This window comes from Myotis daubentonii, chromosome 2, assembly GCF_963259705.1.
Source record: "Myotis daubentonii chromosome 2, mMyoDau2.1, whole genome shotgun sequence".
NCBI lineage: Eukaryota > Metazoa > Chordata > Mammalia > Chiroptera > Vespertilionidae > Myotis > Myotis daubentonii.
In genome coordinates this window covers 63,887,000-63,909,077 of record NC_081841.1, presented here as the reverse complement: position 1 = coordinate 63,909,077, position 22,078 = coordinate 63,887,000, and the positions used below count along the sequence as shown (strand labels likewise).

The following is a 22,078-nucleotide window of genomic DNA, read 5'->3' as shown; positions in this document are numbered from 1 at the left end:
TAATGCCGTGACCCTTTAATACAGTTCCTCATGTTGTGGTGACCCCCAATTCCATTGTTAAAAATTGAACATAATTAAAGCATGGTGATTAACCACAAAACAATATGTAATTATATATGTGTTTTCTGATGGTCTTAGGCGACCCCTGTGAAAGGGTCATTCGACCTCCAAAGGGGTCGCAACCCACAGGTTGAGAACCTCTGCCTTAGAGGAACAAATTTCCTTCCCTCTTTAAACTTAAAACTTTCTTACCCTCCCCGCCCCATTAGCCCCTTTTAGGCCCCCTCTCAACCCTTCTCCCTGAGGCCTTCACCACCCTATTGTCTGTGTCCATGGGTTATGCTTATATGCATACAAGTTCTTTGGTTGATCTCTTCCCAATGCCTACCCTTCTCCACCTTCCCTCCAAGATTCTGCAGTCTGTTCCATGCTTCTATGTCTCTGGATATATTTTGTTCATCAGTTTATTTTGTTCATTAGATCCTACATATGAGTGAGATCATGTAATACTTGTCTTTCTCTGGCTTATTTCGCTTTAAACTTAAGCTTTCATTTAAGAAGGGGCAAACACATTTATTTGTTTGTTTGTTTGTGTTTTAAGCATTTTTATTGATTTCAGAGAGAAAGGGGGAGGGACAGAGATAGAAACATCAATGATGAGAGAGAATCATTGATCAGCTGCCTCCTGCACGCCCCCTACTGGGATCGAGCCTGCAACCCAGGCATGTACCCCGGACTGGAATGGAACCTGGGGACCCTTTAGTCTGAAGGCCCACACTCTATCCACTGAGCTAGCGCCACGTTTTAAATATGAGAAGTAAAGGCGGTGGGAAAAGAAGCTGAAAGGGAACAGGCCAGTGTTAGTTCTTCACCCAACTGTTACAGTAACCGTCACCAAGGCCTTTAACCAGAGGCTGAGAGCAACAGCTGGGTTAGCTTGACATCCTTCTATGAAGTTTGTCTAATTTTGGCAGTTTGTGAGTTTCATTTCTCTTTGGTCACCTTCATGGTCTTTTCTTTATTACTACTAGTGTTACCTCTGTGGCTGGCACAGAGAAAGAAGAAGTTTATTCCAACTGTGAATTTTAAGAATTAGTCACAAAGCCATCAGAGAGGAGGGCCTTCAGGAAAGTTATCTTATGCCTTACTTTTTTCTGTACCTTTTCTATTCAATTTTCATGTGACTCAATGTTTGAAAGTGGGCTCTAAGTGAAAAAGGAGAATAACAGTCATTTAACAGCCTTTAAGGGGGAGGGAGGGAGGGAGGGAGGGAGGGAGGGAGGGAGGGAGGAAGGAAGGAAGGAAGGAAGGAAGGAAGGAAGGAAGGAAGGAAGGAAGGAAGGAAGGGCTATTAACTTACTTTCAATAATAAAGATTTTTTAAAAATAAAAGCTATTAGCCTTACTAAGAGGCTTACTAAGTATTATGTATGTGCCTAAATTATAAATTACTATGTGCCATCCTATCAAGTTACTATTTTGTCAAATATTTTGGATTCCTGGGTAGATAGTCATAATTTGTTTTAGCAGCAGTTATAAAAATATCAATTAAAATTCAGTTGGATTCAAAACTGAACTGAATTAAACTAACTGCTGGGGGATCATAGGATTTCTTTTTCTTATTTCAATGTGACTGTTTATGGTGCATCTATCTATCTATCTATCTATCTATCTATCTATCTATCTATCTATCTCTATCAATTTAAGCACCATAAAGAGCTCTGTCGCTAAGTGCCCAAAATCAATCTCAGTTCTGCCTCTTAAATCTATGTAATTTATGCAAGTGTAATTGTTCTCCTATGCCTCCATTTCCTCATCTGTAAAATGAGGAGAATGAAAATATGTACCTAATAAGGTTATTGTGAGTATTAACCAGAGGGGCTTTTATTCATTTATTTTTTATTAAAATATATTTTATTGATTCTTTACAAAGAGGAAGGGAGAGGGATAGAGAGCTAGAAACATCTATGAGAGAGAAACATCGATCAGCTGCCTCCTGCACACCCCCTACTGGGGATGTGCCCGCAACCCAGGTACATGCCCTTGACCAGAATCGAACCTGGGACCCTTCAGTCCACAGGCCGGCGCTCTATTCACTGAGCCAAACCGGTTAGGGCCAGAGGGGCTTTTAAAAATGCTGATGTTCAGGCCTTGTCCCAACCAATTAAGTTAGAATCTCAGGAGGTGAGACGAGCTTCACAAAGTCCCACTCTCTTGCTTAGAGATTCATACTTGAGAAACAAGACTGAAGTGAAATGTGACTGGAAAATAAGAAGTCTGCTTTTCAAAAGAGAGAGTAGCTCTCATATTTGAAGACAGTAAACTTGCCAACCTTATTTTTTTTAAAAATGAAAACAGAAATTCATCAGATGGTTAGGGTCAAACCAATCTCCCTCCCCACTTGGTAGTAAATATGCCACCTACTCCCTAAAACCCTTGTGCCTGATGGAGGGGGTTAAAGGGCAGGTAGAAGAATTTTGAGGGAGGCCCATGTGGCAATCACTTTGCTATTACAGCTGTCTGACTGTGCCCCCTTTACCTTTGATATATGCAACAGACATCCCCCAACGAAATACTCAGTAGTATCAATGAATTTCAGTGCCACAATACTCAGACTTTCCATTACACTTAAAGCAGATAAGAACAGGACTCCCTACTGCAGAATAGCATGTGTGGTTGCTCTCACTTGGTGTGCAAGAAGGTTCTAGCTACCTCTCTAGTTTTAAGCATCAGATATCCACATATTCAAGTCTTTTGACTGGGATGACAGGTTAACTATTTTTGCCTCCTCATTTGCTCTCTTGGAGCCAGAAGAGCAAATGTGGTAAGAGCAGAGTAAAAGGAACAAATTAGAACATCCTTGGATATGAGGATCAGTCTATATTCTTGGAGAAGCAGGGAAGAAATTACCATAGCCCGTGTTCCCACTCTGCACTCATACAGCCTACCATTGAATTTCCTCTTCCTACAGCCAGTCTCCGCCCTCCCTCCTCACACCCACCCAAAGAAAGCTGTTTATGGGGTCTCTGTTCACTGTGTTTAGATCATTACCATTAGAGGTAAGATGGCTGAACAATGAGTGCACAGAACCAACCCCAGGGAGAGGAGGACCTAAACATCAGATGACATAAGGCCACGGAATGAAGTCTTCATATGTCCTAAGAATGGCCCATTCTTTACTCTATTGAGTCCACTGACAATGATTTTTCCTACCATGATTTTGTCTAATCATGTTGAAGCCAATAACTGGCATGTAATTAGACTTGCTAAACACATGCAGACAGGTACCCTTAAGATTCATAGAGACTTCGCTGTGGTTGTCTGCTCCTTTTGAGACTGTCATTCACTGGGCTTTGTTGCTGTATTTAGCAAAGCTAGGCATCTTGGGAGTGTGTGCAATGCAGAATGGGCCCTGGGTTTCAGGGGAGGGAGGGAACTGACCTGAGAGCAGCTCGTCTCCACCCTGTGCATCCCGTAGGAAAAGTCATCGGTGAGTGTGATTGCTTCAGAGCTGATCACATCGTGGAATGAAGGCCAACCTGGGGCAGAGCCGGCACAAGACCCAAACCAGAGAGAGGAGAGAAACAAAGACTTGGGTTAGAACGCAAGAATCATGTTTACCTTTTTCAACTTGAAAAAAAAAAAGTTAAAAGTTGATGGCTAATATATTTTGCAAGAGTGCAACTCTTTTTTAAGAAGAACCTTTTCCTCACACTCAGATTACAGTTGCATTGGGATTTTTCTGTTTCATGAGACATTCTTAGACCATCTAGTCGTTTTCCAGAGCATCCCTGGACTTATTAAGCTCTCTCTCACCATTTTCTCCTCTCTCATTTACCTTCAGGGTCACTGGGCAAGGCTCTGAAGCACTATGAGCCTTACAATATGCCATTTTCCAACATACAATCCAATGGGTCTGGAGGTTGACTTTTCAACTATCCACGCTTCTTTGGGAAATATGCTTTTTCATCACTTAGTTTGGATGGTTAAAATACAAAAAAAGGAATACTTAATTTTCTGGGATGGGGATACCTGGAAAGCTCTGCTTCTATCTATTTGGGGGGCAGGAGGCTTGCTCATTGCTCATTTCATAGGAGGAAGTCATAGAACAGTGTTCTTCAGCATTTCTGTGTAGCACCTTCTCTCAAATAGCATCTTGTTCCAGTTTTCATTTATTCTAATGACTTTTAAAATATGCACACAGCTTTAAGAAACTCAATGGTAAATGGACCATAAGATTGTACAAATGTTTATGAGTGTAAAGTCAGGTTTTATGTTCAGTACTTATGGACCATAAGATTATACAAATGTTTATGAGTGTAAAGTCAGGTTTTATGTTCAGTACTTATGGGCATGTTTTTACATGTTTCCAGAAAATATGTCGGGAGTTACTGAGCTGAAGCCTGCATCCCCAAAATGATGAAAGAGGTGCAATGTTGTTGAATTGCTGGTGCAATTTTTTTTTCTTTTTCAGAAGCCAAATTTATTCCTACAGAAAGGAGGAAACTTTTTAAAAACCTATTGAAAGAAAACAGAATGCAAACTTTAACAATATGATTTCCAGTTTCAAACAAAACAAATTAGCTCAGGCCAAAATGTTATAAGAAACTCCCTCCCAAGCTCCCCATCCCCCACAACACAACAATATAGCTTTCATAGTCAGCGCTAGATTTAACCCTGAGACTGTGAACACTTTCTAGTTCCTTGACTGAGTTCAAGATTACTGCAAATCACCAGGAAAAGTTTACCCTTCTACTTATAACATTCCCCTAAATTTAATTATGCTAAGACACACCAGCATCCTCTAGAAAACTCAATTTTCCCTATTGTCTAAATTCTGGGGAGAATCTGAACATATTTCACATAGGTGAAAGTATTTGGTTTATAACGATTACTTGACACATTTAGGTGTTCTCTGTTCAGTGACTGAAGTGCCAATAGCTAGTAAAGAGGAATTTAATGGTGATGCCTGAGGACATTGAAAAAAAATTTATTTATGAAAAGAGAGAGAACATTCTGTATTTTGTAACCTCCCATGTCATAATTCATTTGATTGCAGTCTATGACAACTAATATTATGAGGGGACATAACTGATTCAATAGAAAACAGGTAAAGAATTAGGAGTGCTGTTTTGATTTTAGTTTACCATAAAGCTGCCTCTACACCGTCCCCGCTCCACATACATTTTCCTATTTCTAGAACTAAAAATAGGTACAGAAATATATATATATTTCTCATACTACCCTGAATCATATATAACTCGTCTTGTTCTGCTCATCTCACTGTATTTGTGATGTGTTTGCATGCCCTCCTCCCTGACGCAGTGGTGAGCACTCTAAAGAGAGAGTCTGGCTCATCAACAGCTGAAATGTTTATTAACTTGATTTCCAATGAGCCTTAAACAAAAAAAATGGGATGAATAATTATGCTACCTCAGAGAGATTCACAGGAGAGAGAAAATATAATCATATTCCTTTATTGACCAACTAGATCAAGAAATACCAACGCCAGTTTCTCACTGGAGTATGCAACTTGGCTCAATCATTATAATGAAGCCTCTCTATGTAGGTGAAATAGGCTTATTATTTATTTAGAATGTTAAAAACAGGAAGATCATTTAGGTCACTCACCTACAGCATTTGGGGGGAGGGAGGAGAACAGAAGGATAAGTTATTCGCCAATGTTACACAGCAGTAGTGCCAGGGCCAAAACTAGAATATGGGTATTCTGACTTCAGTGCAGGGCTCTCTCCTGATCCACCTTCTTTCTCAGCGCAAGGCTGAGCTCATTAATTTGAACTCTAGCAGGAAGGAGGTGGCAGTTTTTAAGAAATATGTTTAAGGCTGTGTCTGGATTAGTTGGTGAGTTACACTGTTACACTTAGGAGCTTCGAGGTAGATGCAGATAATGCATCCAAAACAATACTGATTTTCTCACCTTTTAATGACCAAACTGTTCAAAGGGCAAGTCCAACAGTAATGATGTAAATGATGCAATGGAGGTTGGGACATGGATAAGCTTCAAATCATTTATCTAGAACCACCACACAGACTTAAAAGTTCACCCCTAGGCAATACTGTCGAGAAAACTGCCCATTCTATTTGGGGTTTCTTAATACTAATTCTTTCCTAACAACTGTGAATCATCGCTGACTAAAGATTTTGGGCAGGGAAATAAACTGCTTTCCAATGAGCTGGTAAACCATACAGCTATACATTTTGTAACCATGAATTAAATACTTATAGAATTTTCCAGAAGACTATATTCAAGAACAGAATAGAGGTTCTCAAAAGAATCCAATGTTTCCAGGAAAACTGTCGGCACTTGAATTATTTGTTGCTTACCATTGTGTTATTTAAACATCGTAAGAGTCTCTTAAAAATATAGCACATTTCGAAACTCCTTCAAATTCAGAGTGTCCCTTTTCACCATATTAGTAACGTAGTTTTCAAGATGGAATATTCAACCTGTCAGCCCAATCTTAATTAGTAGAGACTGACAAGGGAAACCATGCTGAGGACTATAACCCCAACTGATGAACACATTTCAAAAGAGAATCCTGGTCAACTTCACCAATGAGGTTAATGCAAGAGAATGCCGAGTTCTTCTGCTAGGTCTCTCAAGAAAGCACAGCTCTATAGAAAGGGAATCCATCAGAAAGGTAAGTCCTTACTGACAATCAAACTAAGAAGGCCCTTCATGCAGGAATAAAGTGTCTCATGGCGGAGAAGCTATGTGATGACAGCACTTTGAAAGCGGAATTCCCTCATCATGTGAAAATATTTAAAGGAGGAACTCTTCACTGCTGTAAAAATCCTCAAAGGAAACCCTGCCCCCACTCCTACTAATAAGGAAAGTGCTTCAAAGGATGATAGGCAAAGACTGAAGCAATCTGGGTCTTGTTGAGAAAACTATCTTGAGCAAAGGGGGGCGGTGTTTATGTCAGTTCTGACATTAAAGAAAGATCATCCATCCTCCTTTCTTTAGGATTTCCCTTTTGGTCTTCTCATCTAACAAAACATTATTAGTTTTGGATGCATTCCATGCACTTTTTTAAAATAAAAGCCGATTGAAAACCTGTATAAACAGTTGGCTCATCCCACCCCCAACACATCCCTTTGTTTCTACTAGATGAGACTGGCTTTGGGCATATTACATTATAAACTGTACTTTTAAAGATATTAACCTATTATTATCAAGAATATCTTATATTCAACAAATAGCTTCCCCCCTCAAAGAATTCTCATCTCTGGAGACAAATAAATACAAGTACTTCAACTAAAGCAGACACGCTGGAATATGGCAGTTCTGCTGAAATTTTATCCAACCATCAGGCCAAATCAATATGCAGACATAACAATACTGCTGGTAAAATGTGAAACAAATCCAAACTATATGCATTTGCATCTCATATGTATGAGCAAGTGATCCAGTTAGTTATAACACTAGATTCCGGGTGCTTGCTAACATCTACACTAGAATGATTTTTTTTAATTGCAGTAGAAAGAAGCATTCCCTCTCACTCATAATGTGGCATAATTCAAGCTGTTCTGAGTCTGCTTGAGCCCAGAGTTGAATAATGGCACAGCTCTCCACAAGTAGTGTTCTATTGACAATTTTTAAAAATATATTCTTATTGATGTCAGAGAGGAAGTGAGAGGAAGAGAGAGATAGAAACATCAATGATGAGAGAGAATCACTGATTGGCTGTCTCCTGCATCCCCCCCACTGGCGACCAAGCCCACAATCCAGGCATGTACCCTCGACCAGAATTGAACCTAGGATCGTTCAGTCTGCAGGCTGACGCTCTATCCACTGAGCCAAACTGGCTAGGGCAGACAATTTTTAAATGTTTTACTCCAACTGCCTCCTGAGAAAAACTTCGTCAACTCTCTAGCCCAACTTTTTCCTATTTCCTTTCAAAAAAATCTTTGAACTTGTTAAAACCAGCAACAGATTATAAACAAGTTGAAACCAATTCCATCTGTACCATGTCTAGAAAATGTGGCCCTGGTTCTCCTACCTTGATTTACCAAGGATTGCTATCCATACACCTTCATTTCTCCTACATCTCCTAAACCCCCAAATAAAAACTTAGAAACCTCAGGAAGTTGGTTACATGAACCATCAGTAGAACACAGCAGAAAGAACCCAAGACCAAAGAATTCATTGAATTGAAATGTGATTACAAACATTTTGTTATCTTCAAATGCAAAATAAACAGTAAATCCCACTCAGGCCTGGGTGATGGTTTAATACGGAGGGCACACATTTCAGTATGGTTTTGATTAGACTTGCTGGAGATTTGCAGATCTATATTTTTATGTGTATACCAATTCTCACAGCTCTATAATGCCACGACCATATTTCAAAATGTGTAGTTTTTCGTTTCTCTGAAGCCAGAATGTGTTAATCTCACACAATTCACCTTATTAACTACCTCAAGCTGCCGGGAGCCGGTCCATCCTTGCTGTTTCAAGGGACCTGGCATATATAGCATACGGTTCTTAATATGTTTGCTCACCTTCTTGGCGCTGTGTTTTAACCAAGGTCACCTCTCCGAGAAAGGTTGAATCCCCAGGTAGGGATTTTCCCCTGAAGTTAGGGAGGAGATGAAACTCCTTAACTAAGTGCCAGGCGGGTAGTTAATCAATTTAACTACAAACAATCATGCTTAAGCTACATAATCTTTACTCCCTGGAATGGAGATAAGAAACGCCCTAACCTTTGTAATAGAAATTGACAGGATTAGAATCAACTGGTATAAATACAGATGCAACAAGACAACAATAGACAGAATTTAGAACACAGAACTCAGGAGACAGAATTCAGAAGACAGAAAGACACAGAATTTAGAACACAGGGCTTGGGAGACAGGACCAAGAGAGACAGAGCCTAGGCACAGAACCTACACAGAACGTTCTCTAGAGACAGAAGAACTTCGCTGGAGAGAGCATGCCGGAGGATCCTGGAGAGGGACTGGCCTGGGAGCCTGGAGGCGGAGTCTGGCGAGAGAGCATGGCAGGGGATCCTGGACTGAACCTGACTGCGGAGATTGGCAGGAGAGTCTGACTGGAACCTGGTGACTGAGCCTGGCTGGAGAGCCTGGACGGAACCTGTCTGGAGATCCTAAGCAGAACCTCTCTGGAAATCGAGACCAGAACTTGGCTGGAGATCCGGGCTAGAGATCCTGGCTAGGCTGCTGATCAACTGAACACTGTCTCCGAGTCTTTCCTTCTTCGCCGACTCTGTCCACGCCTTTGGGGACCCCTGGACCCGCTGGGGTTGGACCCCGGCATCAAGCCAAATAATAAAACTCTCTATGAAGAACTCCTGCTAAAATAATTTTTTGAAGCTTAGAGCCCTGATTCTTAAAACCAATTATTCACTTCAAGCATAACTTTTATCTCATTTTTTAAAGGATGCTTCTCTATTCCCCCTCAAAGACACAAAAGTCTAAGTAGTAATCAACCAAATACATACATGTAATAGAAAATCATACACTGCAAATAACTCAGTGAATTCTTCCCTTCCAATCTCCCTACCCCTGCAGACAATGATGTTAACAGGTTTTTTATTTCTTTAAAAATATGTTTATGTGCCCTAACTGGTTTGGCTCAGTGGATAAAGCATCGGCCTGCGGACTCAAGAGTCCCAGGTTCGATTCCAGTCAAAGGCATGTACCTTGTTTGCGGGCACATCCCCAGTAGTGGGTGTGCGGGAGGCAGCTGATCAATGTTTCTCTCTCATCGATGTTGCTAACTCTCTATCCTTCTCCCTTCCTCTCTGTAAAAAAATCAATAAAATATATTTTAAAAAAATATGTTTATGGTGCTCTCTTCATGCCTTCATTTTAAACCTGTATTGTCCAATACAGCTACATGTCCCAATTTAAATTTAAATTAAATAAAATTACATTTCCAGTTCTCAATGGTTACATGTATGTGGTGGCTCCTCTCTTGCACAACACAGATGCAGATACAGAATGTGTCTATTATCATTTCCACAGACACAGAAACTGCCACTATTGGACAATACTGCTATAACATTATAAACTGATTCCCTCTTTTGAACAATGAAGATTTAGAATTCATATAGTGTGTCTCAAAAAAATGTGTACACATTTTAACAGCTGATAACTCACTTAATTTTCACTCTTTTTCTGGTTTAACTGATTTGAAATAATGGGTGAAGCCAGACTAAGCTTTGAAAAAAGAAATTTATCCTAAAGTGCCACTAGACTTTATTTTATGGGAATACATAAAAGATAAAGTTGACGGTTTTCAATGAATTAAGGGCAAACATATATCAAGCGAAATGATTCCTGATTTATGCAATTCCATTGCTTTGTGCAATCAGCAGTGCCTGGACCAGAACAGTCATCAGTTTGAGAACAGGCATTGACAAAAATAACTATTCATTTCTGTGGATTCTTTTAAATTTTGAAAATGAACTGTATGTTAATAAACACTGACTTTATAATCATCCAAAGTGTGTATATATTTTGGGGACACCCAGTACTTAGACTAATCTCCCATTATCCTTCCAATTTTTGATAGTTATATTATTTTTAATTCTTTTCAAATCTTGTTTGGTCATGTCTGCACCTTGAGGTAAAATATAAGAGGAGGTAGTCTGTCTATTTTCTCCTCCATTGTATTGCCAATGACATAAAATAAGTGCCTGAAGCATAAGAGGTGTTGCGAAAAGCTATCTGATGAACAAATAAAGGTATGGTATCTTATGTCTTCATATCATTTGACTGTCCACTCCACCCTGATCTTCCCCCCATCAATTCCTCCTCCCACCCCCATCCCAGTGCCCAACTATAATGAAGTCTTCTCTGCCCTTACACAGATTGATTCTAAGGAACTGAAAACTAGTAAATGGGTGGAGTGGGGGGAGGAAGGTCTGGGGATTGGTAGGGGCTGGGTGGAGGGGAGCTAAAAAGGGGTAAATGGGGGACATCAGTAATCAATAAGATAAGAATAAAAAAACTAGTGAACAACGTTCATATCATTATGGCTATATGCAAAGCTCAGGAGTCCTGGGATTATACTTCCAATTGTCATATCCCAGGCTGCCTAAAGTCAAACAGGTTTCCCTTTTTCACACTGCATCACGTATTAAAAAGCACATCATATTTTTTGTCTTTTGTTTGAACCATGACTTTATTATATAATTGTCCAAAATTTTTCTGTAATTCAACATTTTAATTTTTAATTATAAATATTTCAAGCATATGTAAAAGTATACAGACTATAGTTTATGATTGTTCATATGGAAAATAATGCAATAATCCTATCTAATAATAGACAAACATGGTAATTGACCATACCTTCGCTATGCCTCCCATTGGATAATCAGTGCGATATGCAAATTAACTGCCAAAAAAGATGGCGGATAATTTGCATACTGTAGGCAGGGTGGGACAGCACCATCCCACCTGCTCCACCACCAGCCGGGCCTGCTATTTGTCACCCGGATGGGTGGGGCGGGACAGTGCCATCCCGCCTGCCCTGCTGCCATCCGGGCCTGCTATCTGCGGCCCTGGGCGGCGGGCGTCCATGTGCAACCCGACCCAGGGCGGCCGGGCGGGGCAGCGAAGGCTTGAAGGCAGATCCGGCTGGAGGGAAGGCCTGGGTCCCGGGTGCCGGAGGAAAACCGGTGCTGGCAGCCAGGGGAAGGGAAGGCCTATTGCATGAATCTTTTTGTGCAACAGGCCTCTAGTTAATAAATAATAAAACAAGAATAAACTGTTTCACATACAACCGTAAACCTACTTTTGCCCCACCCTGTATAATAAGCATTCATGATTGAACAGATATTAGGTATCCAGATTTAACAGATAATAATATTTTTTTCTATAGTTGCTATAGGTTTTTCTCTTTTTCTAAATAAAATGTTACAATTATAGCCAGGTCTGCCTCCAATCTTCTCTCTTACTCTACACCTCTTGGTGCTCCAAGGATAATTGCTTATGTACCATCCCCACACTTGCTTCATTGATTTTCTACAAATGTCTATGTCCATAAAATGTTTTAAAATTTATATAAATGGCATTGCATCACAAGTATCTTTTGGCAACTTATTTTTTTCACATTATTTGTGGTCTCTAGTTGTTTGTTTTTACAGCATCATCTTATTTTATAATTGAAATATTTCTAATGTTAATATTTGATACTAGAGGCCCAGTGCACAAAATTTGTGCACTTGGGGGTGGGGGGCGTCCCTCAGCCCGATCTGCGCTCTCTTGCAATCTGGGAGCCCCGCGATCGATCGCCCTGCAGAAAAAGGTCCCACCCACCCACTGCAGCCCACCAGTCAGTGGCCTGGGCCTCCTTCTGCAGGGTGATCGTGGAGCCCCCCAAATTGATCGCCCCCCGGCCGGTGGCCTGGACCTCTCTCTGCGGGGCAATCATTGGGTGATGGCAGGCCCCCCTGACCAATCACATCGCACCCACCTTGGCTGGCCTGGCACCAGTGTGTATCATAACATGGTCGTCCAGACGGGCTTTCTGCTGTTTGGCCATTCGGTTGATTTGCATATTACACTTTTATTATTATGGATTGAATTAGAGAGAATATGAATAAGACTTGTTTGGTTTGAGTTTTTCTATTATTCTCTAAAACTAGAGGCCTGGTGCACAAAAATTTATGCACTCGGGGGGGGGGGGGGGGGTTCCTCAACCCAGCCTGTGCCCTCTCGCAGTCTGGGACCCCTTGGGGGATGACCACCTGCTGGCTTAGGTCTGCTCCCCGGGGTATTGGGCCTAAGCTGGCAATCAGACATACCTCTGGCAGCCCAGCAGCCATCGGAGGATGTCCACTTGCCAGCAGGGAACACACCTAAGCTGCAGTCAGACATCCTTAGCGCTGCTGAGGAGGCAGGAGAGGCTCCCACCACCACTGCTGTACTGGCAGCCATCAGCCTGGCTTGTGGCTGAGCAGAGCTCCCCCATGTGGGAGTGCACTGACCACCAGAGGGCAGCTCCTGCATTGAGCGTCTGCCCCCTGGTGGTCAGTGTATGTCATAGTGACCAGTCATTCCCAGTCTTTCTGCTGTTAAAGTCAATTTGCATATTACCTTTTTACTATATTGGACAGAGGCCTGGTGCATGGTGGGGGCCGGCTGGTTTGCCCTGAAGGGTGTCCGGATCAGGGTGGGCGTCCCGCTGGGGTGCCTGGCCAGCCTGGGTGAAGGGCTGATGGGTGTTTGCAGCTGGTCACACCCCCTTCAGGGTGGGGGTCCCCACTGGAGTGCCTGGCCAGTCTGGGTGAGGGGCTGAGGGCCGTTTTCAGGCTGGCCGGGACTGAAGCTCCCAGCCTCTCCTTTTTTTCTTTTCTTTTTTTTCCTGTGATTTCTTACCTTCTATAATTGAAACATTGTTGCCGTCACTGGCGCTCCCAGCTCTGAGGCCGCGGCCGGCCGAAAGCAGGTATCTCAGGTTTGTTTAGCTTCTATAATTGAAACTTTGTTGCTTTTGGAGCTCAGAGCCGGGCTGCGACAGGCGGGGAACCTTGGCTTCCTCCATCACTGGAGCAAGCAAGCCTCCTGCTCGCTTCAGCTGTGTGGCTGCCAGCCGCCATCTTTGTTGGCAGTTAATTTGCATATCCCCCTGATTAGCCAATGGGAAGCGTAGCGAAGGTATGGTCAATTACCCTTTTGTCTTTTATTAGATAGGATATCTTTGCCTCCTCTGAGGCAGTTATTCTCTTTATCTTGGTTTTTGTCTTTCATGCTTTTGATTTTCTTCATATATCTCTGGTGATCCTTGATTGACCATTTCTATTTATGCAGCTTTGTAGGTTTTCTCTGCTGTCGATATCATGAGGGTCTGTTTAAGGTCCTGTTTCAACTCTGAACAGAAAAGCTGCCTGGCAGCTCTGGCAACATTGTCATTGTTTGCTGGAGGACATGTGTTTGTCCTCAGGTTCCCTGAATATCTGACTGGGGAATGGCTTACTCTGGAGTACTACACCCCCATATCAGCCCCAATCTCCCCCACAGGCTGCTTAATATCTGAGGAGAGTAGTGTTCCAGTTATTTTTTCTGTGAATAACTGATGATCTGTCATTCTAAACATGAAAGTGAGGAAAATGGTGGGGGGAAGTAGAAGAGGGTATGGGGGGATAAATGGTGATGAAGGAGACTCGCCTCGGGGTGGTGAACATACAATACAATATACAGATGATGTCTTACAGAATTGTACACCTGAAACCTATATAATTTTATTGACCAATGTCACCTGAATAAATGCAATTTTTTAAAATCTGGAAAATTGAAAAAATAAATTTAAAAAAATGAAGTGAAGAAGACGTAAAACTAGTCTAGCTGTTCTTTAGATTTTCATTTATTATGAATTTAGTTGTTGTTGTTGTTAATCCTCACCTGAGGATATTTTTCCATTGATTTTTAGGGAGAGTAGAGGAGAGAGGGAAAGACAGAGAAAAACATAGATATGAGACAAACACGTGGATTAGTTGCCTCCTGCACGAGCCCTGACCAGGGCCCAAGCCAGGGAGAAGCCTGCAACCAAGGTACATGCCCTTGACCAGAATTGAACCCAGGACCCTTTGGTCTGCAGGCTGACGCTCTATCCACTGAGCCAGACCAACTAGGGCTAGACTTTAATTTAAACACCTTGCTGCGGATCTGTTCTCTGAGCCTCGTTAGAATCCTGCTGGGAGTCTCCAACAACGGTTGTATGTATTTTGGGCTACAGATTTCTTTCATCAGTTGTACCCATGAATGCATTTCCACCCTTTTTTTTCCCTTTGGAAAAATTGGTTAAAATTTCTTGACGGCTTAAGACCCCCTGCCCCCATCCAGCTCCCTTTGCAATGTGTTTCTTCTTCTCCACCCCTTCTTCCTCCTCCTCCTCCTCTTTTCTTGTTTTTCTTGCTCTCACTTTAAAGGGGTCTCTTGAGAGAAAAGGAAACAAACATGTATGTTCAGTCTATCACTCTGGACAGGAAGCTGAGATTTCTTTTTAATAAAGTGCAGATTTTACTCTCTTGATCTAATATTTTATGGGAGGAGGCAACAGATTTCAGGCTCCATAATTTTTCTGCTAACCACAATTATATTATTTTTTACCTTACTGATAAAAATACCAAAATCAATGTAAGGCTTAGCAACTTTAACTGGCTCAGACTCGACTCTGCTTACAAAGTGATTATGGGCTAAGTGTATGAGATTAACACTTACATTATACGACATCCGAAATGGCCTCTGAGTCAGAATCAAGGCAGATCCAGATAGTCTATTCCCTGACTGGTGCGGTGGGAAAAAATGTCTTGGACTACTTTTCAGCACTCTATTTGATTGTTGGATACAGTTTGAGAATTTATTGTATTTCTGTACTGCTGCCATTGCAAATATAAGGACAAGTATCCCCTTAAATGCTGATGACATCATTTCATTACTGCAAACAAGCAACAGTCTCAAGAGGCAAACTATTCCAGTCAAAAAAATAGTGTAATAGTAATAACGACAAAAAAAATCATTGGTTTTGGCAAACATTCTCCCATGCTTCCTTCAGCTTTATTAGCCAGTACCTCAAATAAAAACAGTACTTAAATACTTACCTTAAAAAGCAAAGAGTGTATATATATATATATATATATATATATATATATATATGAATTAGCATAGATCTGCAGTCTCTAAATATTCATGAAGATAAGAAATGCTAATAACATTTGAGTGCAATGTACTATTCGAGCATTGATTTTATTTTGGTTACTAGCTACCTTGCTTTTTCATCTTGTTGTCAAAGCAACCCAGTGGTTCTAAATGGCAGTAGCCATTTAGATGTCATGATAATTGGGGCCACCCAAAGGCTTTTAAGCAGACTAGTAATAAGATCAGACTTCTGTTTTAGGAAGATGGCTTGTGGGGCAGCCGGAGGGTAGGGGATAAGAGGGAGGATAAAAACAGGTATATCAGAGGGAAGACCATATTTGGGAACAGAATTGGTGAAGCTATAAATGAAGGCATTTGCAATGAGACTGGAAAGGAGGGAAGAGATTATAGAGAGATTAAGAGCAGAATTAGTGCACCAAGGAAGCATAACAAAATGCGGAGACAAAGAAACAGGACAAAATTGTCAATGGAAGATATAGAGTTCAGAACCACACTTTTAAGGTCTCTCAAGAACTGTTTAGAAGCTGCCGATAAACTTAATGAGATCTACACGAAAACTAATAAGACCCTCGATCTTATATTGGGGAACCAACTAGAAATTAAGCATACACGGACTGAAATAACGAATATTATACAGACGCCCGACAGCAGACCAGAGGAGCGCAAGAATCAAGTCAATGATTTGAAATGCGAGGAGGCAAAAAACATCCAACCGGAAAAGCAAAATGAAAAAAGAATCCAAAAATGCGAGGGTAGTGTAAGGAGCCTCTGGGACAGCTTCAAGCGTACCAACATCAGAATTATAGGGGTGCCAGAAGATGAGAGAGAGCAAGATATTGAAAACCTATTTGAAGAAATAATGACAGAAAACTTCCCCCACCTGGTGAAAGAAATGGACTTACAGGTCCAAGAAGCGCGGAGAACCCCAAACAAAAGGAATCCAAAGAGGACCACACCAAGACACATCATAATTAAAATGCCAAGAGCAAAAGACAAAGAGAGAATCTTAAAAACAGCAAGAGAAAGAAACTCAGTTACCTACAAGGGAATACCCATACGACTGTCAGCTGATTTCTCAACAGAAACTTTGCAGGCCAGAAGGGAGTGGCAAGAAATATTCAAAGTGATGAATACCAAGAACCTACAACCAAGATTACTTTATCCAGCAAAGCTATCATTCAGAACTGAAGGTCAGATAAAGAGCTTCACAGATAAGGAAAAGCTAAAGGAGTTCATCACCACCAAACCAGGATTATATGAAATGCTGAAAGGTATCCTTTAAGAAGAGGAAGAGGAAGAAAAAGGTAAAGATACAAATTATGAACAACAAATATGCATCTATCAACAAGTGAATCTAAGAATCAAGTGAATAAATAATCTGATGAACAGAATGAACTGTTGATTATAATAGAATCAGGGACATAGAAAGGGAATGGACTGACTATTCTTGGGGGGGAAAGGGGTGTGGGAGATGTGGGAAGAGTCTGGACAAAAATCGTGCACCTATGGATGAGGACAGTGGGTGGGGAGTGAGGGCGGAGGGTGGGGCGGGAACTGGGAGGAGGGGAGTTATGGGGGGGGGGAATGAGGAACAAATGTAATAATCTGAACAATAAAGATTTAATTAAAAAAAAAAAAGAGCAGAATTATTTGATGCTGCTGACTGAGGGACCTGTGGGGAGTGAAGGAGAAGGACAGCGTCAAAATTCCTACTGGGTTTCCAGCTGGAACACACTGATCATACATTTCTTTTTCAGAGTAAATAATTAAATCAGGTTAGTGTGGAACTATCTAAGAGGCAGAGCAATATTTGGGCTCAGAAGTGAGGCTCTGGCTAAATATACAGATGTGAAAGTCTGTATATTACTTTTCTAATGAAAATTTTGCAATAAAATGAGTGATGTGAAAATATTCAGGCATGATAACATTTTAAGCATTACTTGAATGTTCCTTAGGATATTGAACAGAAGGTATAGTTGAAGAAAGACTAGACAACTAAAATAAAATTCCATCCCTGGAATCTCTTTTATCATCAGTTTATTTTTAAGTTGTTGGTTGTTGTTGTCTGTAATACCCTCTGGCCTACCAGACTGTGAATCATGTGTGTAATGTTTTAAATGACCATGGAAATCTGTTTTGCTTTGGGGCACAAAGTAGGTTCTCAATAAATAAGGTTGATCAATGAATCCAGACCTTTAATTTTACGTCAGGTTCTCCTGCCAAACATGTTCACAGCCGCCAGTCCTTTCGCATCAAAGAACGCGTCACAATTTGCCATTACTTACTTATATGGGCGATTTTAAACTAATGTCTGCTTCTCTCACTAAGCTCCAGGGGACCACGATGGCTTTGTTTACCACTATATCCTCAGCCCGTAGCTCATGCGAGTATTTGTTTTTTTTGTTTGTTTGTTTTTTTTTCTTTTTTTCTTTTTTTCTTTTTTTCTTTTTTTTTTTTTTCTTTATCCCCCCGCCCTAGACAGTCCCCTAGCCTCCCATATCACCCCGTGTCTTATGTCCATTGGTTATGCTTATATGGAGTATTTGTTGAATAAATTAATTAACAAAATATCATGTTTTATTATTTAACAACAAAATTAGGCTTGCTCAAAAGATTATCACTTAGTTTGGATATGCCATCACTAGGCAATCAAAAAAAATTTTTTTTAAATAGGCAAAGAATTTCTGCTAGCTCGCTTCAGGCAATTTTTTACAAGTATCAAAGTCAATATGGTTATTTTCTTGCCTATCTAAAATAGTGCATTTCTTCAAACTGATTATTAATAATTTCATATGGAGAAACCACATAGCCTTATCACCCATCAGCATTTCAGACAGTTGAATCTATATAAAGGACATAATGACTAAAGACTGTCAAAAGCACTGAGGGGTCCTTTGGGCAGTGTGAACATCTGGTGTCTATTCTCTGTGGAGATTAATAATGCAGCTATACTGTGGCAGGCTTTGCTAATTCCTTTGAGCCCTGCGCGGCATTTTTAAGTGGTTCCAAACACACAAGATCTCTAATTGGTATGGGTTTCACCCACAGTTTTCTTGCGATCTCAAAATATCTCAGAAACTCCTAAGCAGGAATTGACAGGGGCAAGCTTCCCTATTTCCCTTTGTTGAGACAGCTATTAATAATTTTTTTTTCAGGTTCAATAAAATTCCTGAACTCAAACCATTTCAACCGAAAAACTGGGGAAGGGGACTTTATTTTCCCTGGCCTGAACACTGTCTCTTGCTACTTTAAATCACAGTTAATGTTTTAAAAAATATATCTTACACATAAGTCAGTTGTAGACCTTTAGCATCAAAGGATCTGAGCAACATCACATGTAACAGCCTGACCCTGAGCCATAATTTCTAAGTGCCATTAAAAAATGTCTCTCAAACTGTCTTTAAATTTAGTGTTGACCTAGTCACCTTTATCCAAAAACATTCAGCTTTAAATGATTATTTTATTTTGCTTCCAAAAGCTCTTCAGTCCAGTGAGGTAGCCATTAGGGATGCTTCACAAAGGGTTTAGAGTTTGCTTAGAATTTATTAGCTCCGTCGGATGGGAAGATGGTAATTTGGATTGCTTGCTGAGTGAAGATTATTTACTGTGCTTAACTGACCTTAAGAATACCAGGAGGGATATAGGACAGGGAAATTCAAAGAAATATAGACTAAAAGTGAAATAGTGTTCCTTTCAACTGCAGTCCTGAAGTAGGTCTATTCACTACATAGCATCATTAGGGACTGTCACACTATTACTTATATTCTTCAGTTGGGAACCTATCAAAAATTTCAGAATAATGTGCCAGATAAAAATATAAGATTACTTCTTCTAAGAGAGAGTTAAGCCTTGAGATTCTTTTACTTATCTAAATTTTCTCTGGATATATTTCTCTAACTGAAATCTTTCTAAATTCCTCAGTAGGCTTTAGATCTTTATTGTATTACTAGAGGCCCAGTGCACAAATTTGTGCACCAGTGGGGTTCCTCAACCTAGCCTGTGGGATCGGGTCAAAACCGGCTCTCTGACATCCCCTGAGGGGTCTCGGATTGCGAGAGGGCGCAGGCCAGGCCAAGGGACCCTACCGGTGCATGATCAGGGCTGGAGAGGGACATGGGAGGTTGGCCAGCTGGGGAAGGACCGCGGGAGGGCTCCAGGGCGTGTCCAGCCCATTTCGTTCAGTCCTGATGGGCTGAACCCCAGCAGAAAGCTAATCTACAGGTCAGAGCATCTGCCCCCTGGTGGTCAGTGCATGTCATAGCAAGCAGTTAAGCTGCCTTAGCATATCATTAGCATATTATGCTTTGATTGGTTGAACAGTCTACCAGTTGACTAGACATTTAGCATATTAGGCTTTTATTATATAAGATGTACTTTTAAGTACTGCAATCTGAAATGAAATATTTTCTTGTTTTCATAAATCTATGATCCTTCACTGGTCTACATAAACTTTTCATCTGTATTATACCTACTATGACTTAAATTTCTGACAACCCATTTTCTGAAACAGAGTAGATTGCTCAGAAAAGCTATTAAATACAAATATTTTAGAACAAAATAATTGCTTAGAGTTGTTTACAGGAAAAAAGGTGTTTTGACTTTGTAGCACACACAGCAAAGTTGAAGCAATTTATCAAGCACTATACATTTCCTAATATATTAAAATTTATAAATAAATTACTTAAAAAAGGAATGAAGCAAACTATACCCAACCAAGGTATACTCTGACAACCATTCATTCTCTTTAAAACTCTTTATGAAAATTTTTTACTAACACACAATTCCCATTACTCTGCTCTTCCTTTTTATATATTTAATCACATTAATATACTATAACTTACTATTTACAGTTTTTTGTTTGTTTGTTCGTTTACTGTATTGCTCAAACTAGCATGAAAGCTCCATCTCAGAGATAACTGTTTAGTTTCAAAGCTCCTAGAAGGATGCCTGGCATTTAATAAATTTTAGTATAATGCCTCTTCTATATGCTCTTGTTACTCTGGAAATCTGAGATTTAAAAATAATCCAGGAGTGTCAACCTATGAACCAGGAGGTCAGGGTTTGATTCCCAGTCAGGGCATATGCCTGGATGCAGGCTCGATCCCTGGTAGGGAGCATGCAGGAGGCAGCCTAGCAATGATTCTCTCTCATAATTGGTATTTCTCTCTCTCCCTCTCCTTTCCTCTCTGAAATAAATAAAAATACATTTTAAAAAATAATAATCCATGCTTCGGGGGGTTTTGTGTGTTTTATTTTTGTGTGTGTTATTTTGGTTAATCCTCACCCGAGGACATTTTTTCCATTGATGTTTATTTTTTTTTAAATCCTCACTGGAGAATATTTTTCCATTGATTTTTAGGGAGAGTAGAAGAGAGAAGGAAAACATCGATATGAGAGAAACACATCGATTGGTTGCCTCCTGCACGCACCCTGACCAGGGCCTGGGCCAAGGTGGAGTCTGCAACCTTGGTATGTGTCCTTGATCGGAATCAAACCTGACACTCTATCCACTGAGCAAAACCAGCTAGGGCTCTATTGATGTTTAGAGAGTGGGAGGGAGGGGGAGGAAGGGAGTGGAAGGGAGGGGGAGAGACAAAGAGACCTGCCCCGATTTGCAACTGAGGTACGTGCCCTTGACTGGAACTGAACCCATGACCCTTCAGTCTGTGGGCTGATGTTTTAACCACTGAGAAAACTGTCTAGGGCCATGCTTTGGTTTTAAAACACATAATCACAAAAATCTGTTATAGAATTAGTTATAGAATCTCTAGGTTACTTACTAATATTTATTGAAGATTTTGGCATTCCAAACTCCTACAAATATTCTAGGGACCACAATGAAGGAAACCCACTTACTATCTCTCAAATCAAGAGCTCTTTGAATACCTAAGAAAACAGAAACTAAACTAATCCATGGAGCCAAAGTCCTGTATCAAGCAAGATCCATGGGTATAAGTGGTCTTTGCAATTCAAAAGCTGCAATGGCTTTGATTTTGACCAATGAAAAGTTTAATGCATTAAAAAATTAGATGTTGTCCTGGCCAGTGTTGCTTGATGGTTAGAGCATCAGTGCATGCACCAAAGGGTCAGGATTCAATTCCCAGTCAAAGGCATGTACCTGGGTTGCAGGTTCCATCCAGCACCCTGGTTGGGCACCTAGGAAATGTGCAGGAGGCAACTAATTGATGTTTCTCTCCCACATCCATGTTGCTCCCTCTCTCCCTCCCCCCCCACCTCCAATTCCCTTTAAAAATCAATGGAAAAAAATATCTTCGGGTGAGGATTAACAAAAAAATAAAATATAAAAATTAGATGTCATCACATGAAGAAAGCTGAACTTCAGATGCATGAATTAGGCTAAAGTGGTATGGTACTGCACACATATTTTAATTTGGCACTGGACCAACATAACAAAAAAAAAAGTAAAAT

At 40.6% G+C, this 22,078-nt stretch overlaps 1 protein-coding gene across 3 annotated transcripts in view; it reads right to left on the bottom strand.

Annotated features, from left to right (window-relative positions):
• MSRB3 (methionine sulfoxide reductase B3) overlaps nt 1-22,078 on the bottom strand; it is a 184,773-nt gene that overhangs the window by 9,111 nt on the left and 153,584 nt on the right. For all 3 annotated transcript variants that reach the window (XM_059683513.1, XM_059683511.1, XM_059683512.1), the window contains one exon: nt 3,441-3,538. In XM_059683513.1, the coding sequence (XP_059539496.1) occupies nt 3,441-3,538 (98 nt within the window). The remainder of the gene's footprint in view (nt 1-3,440; nt 3,539-22,078) is intronic.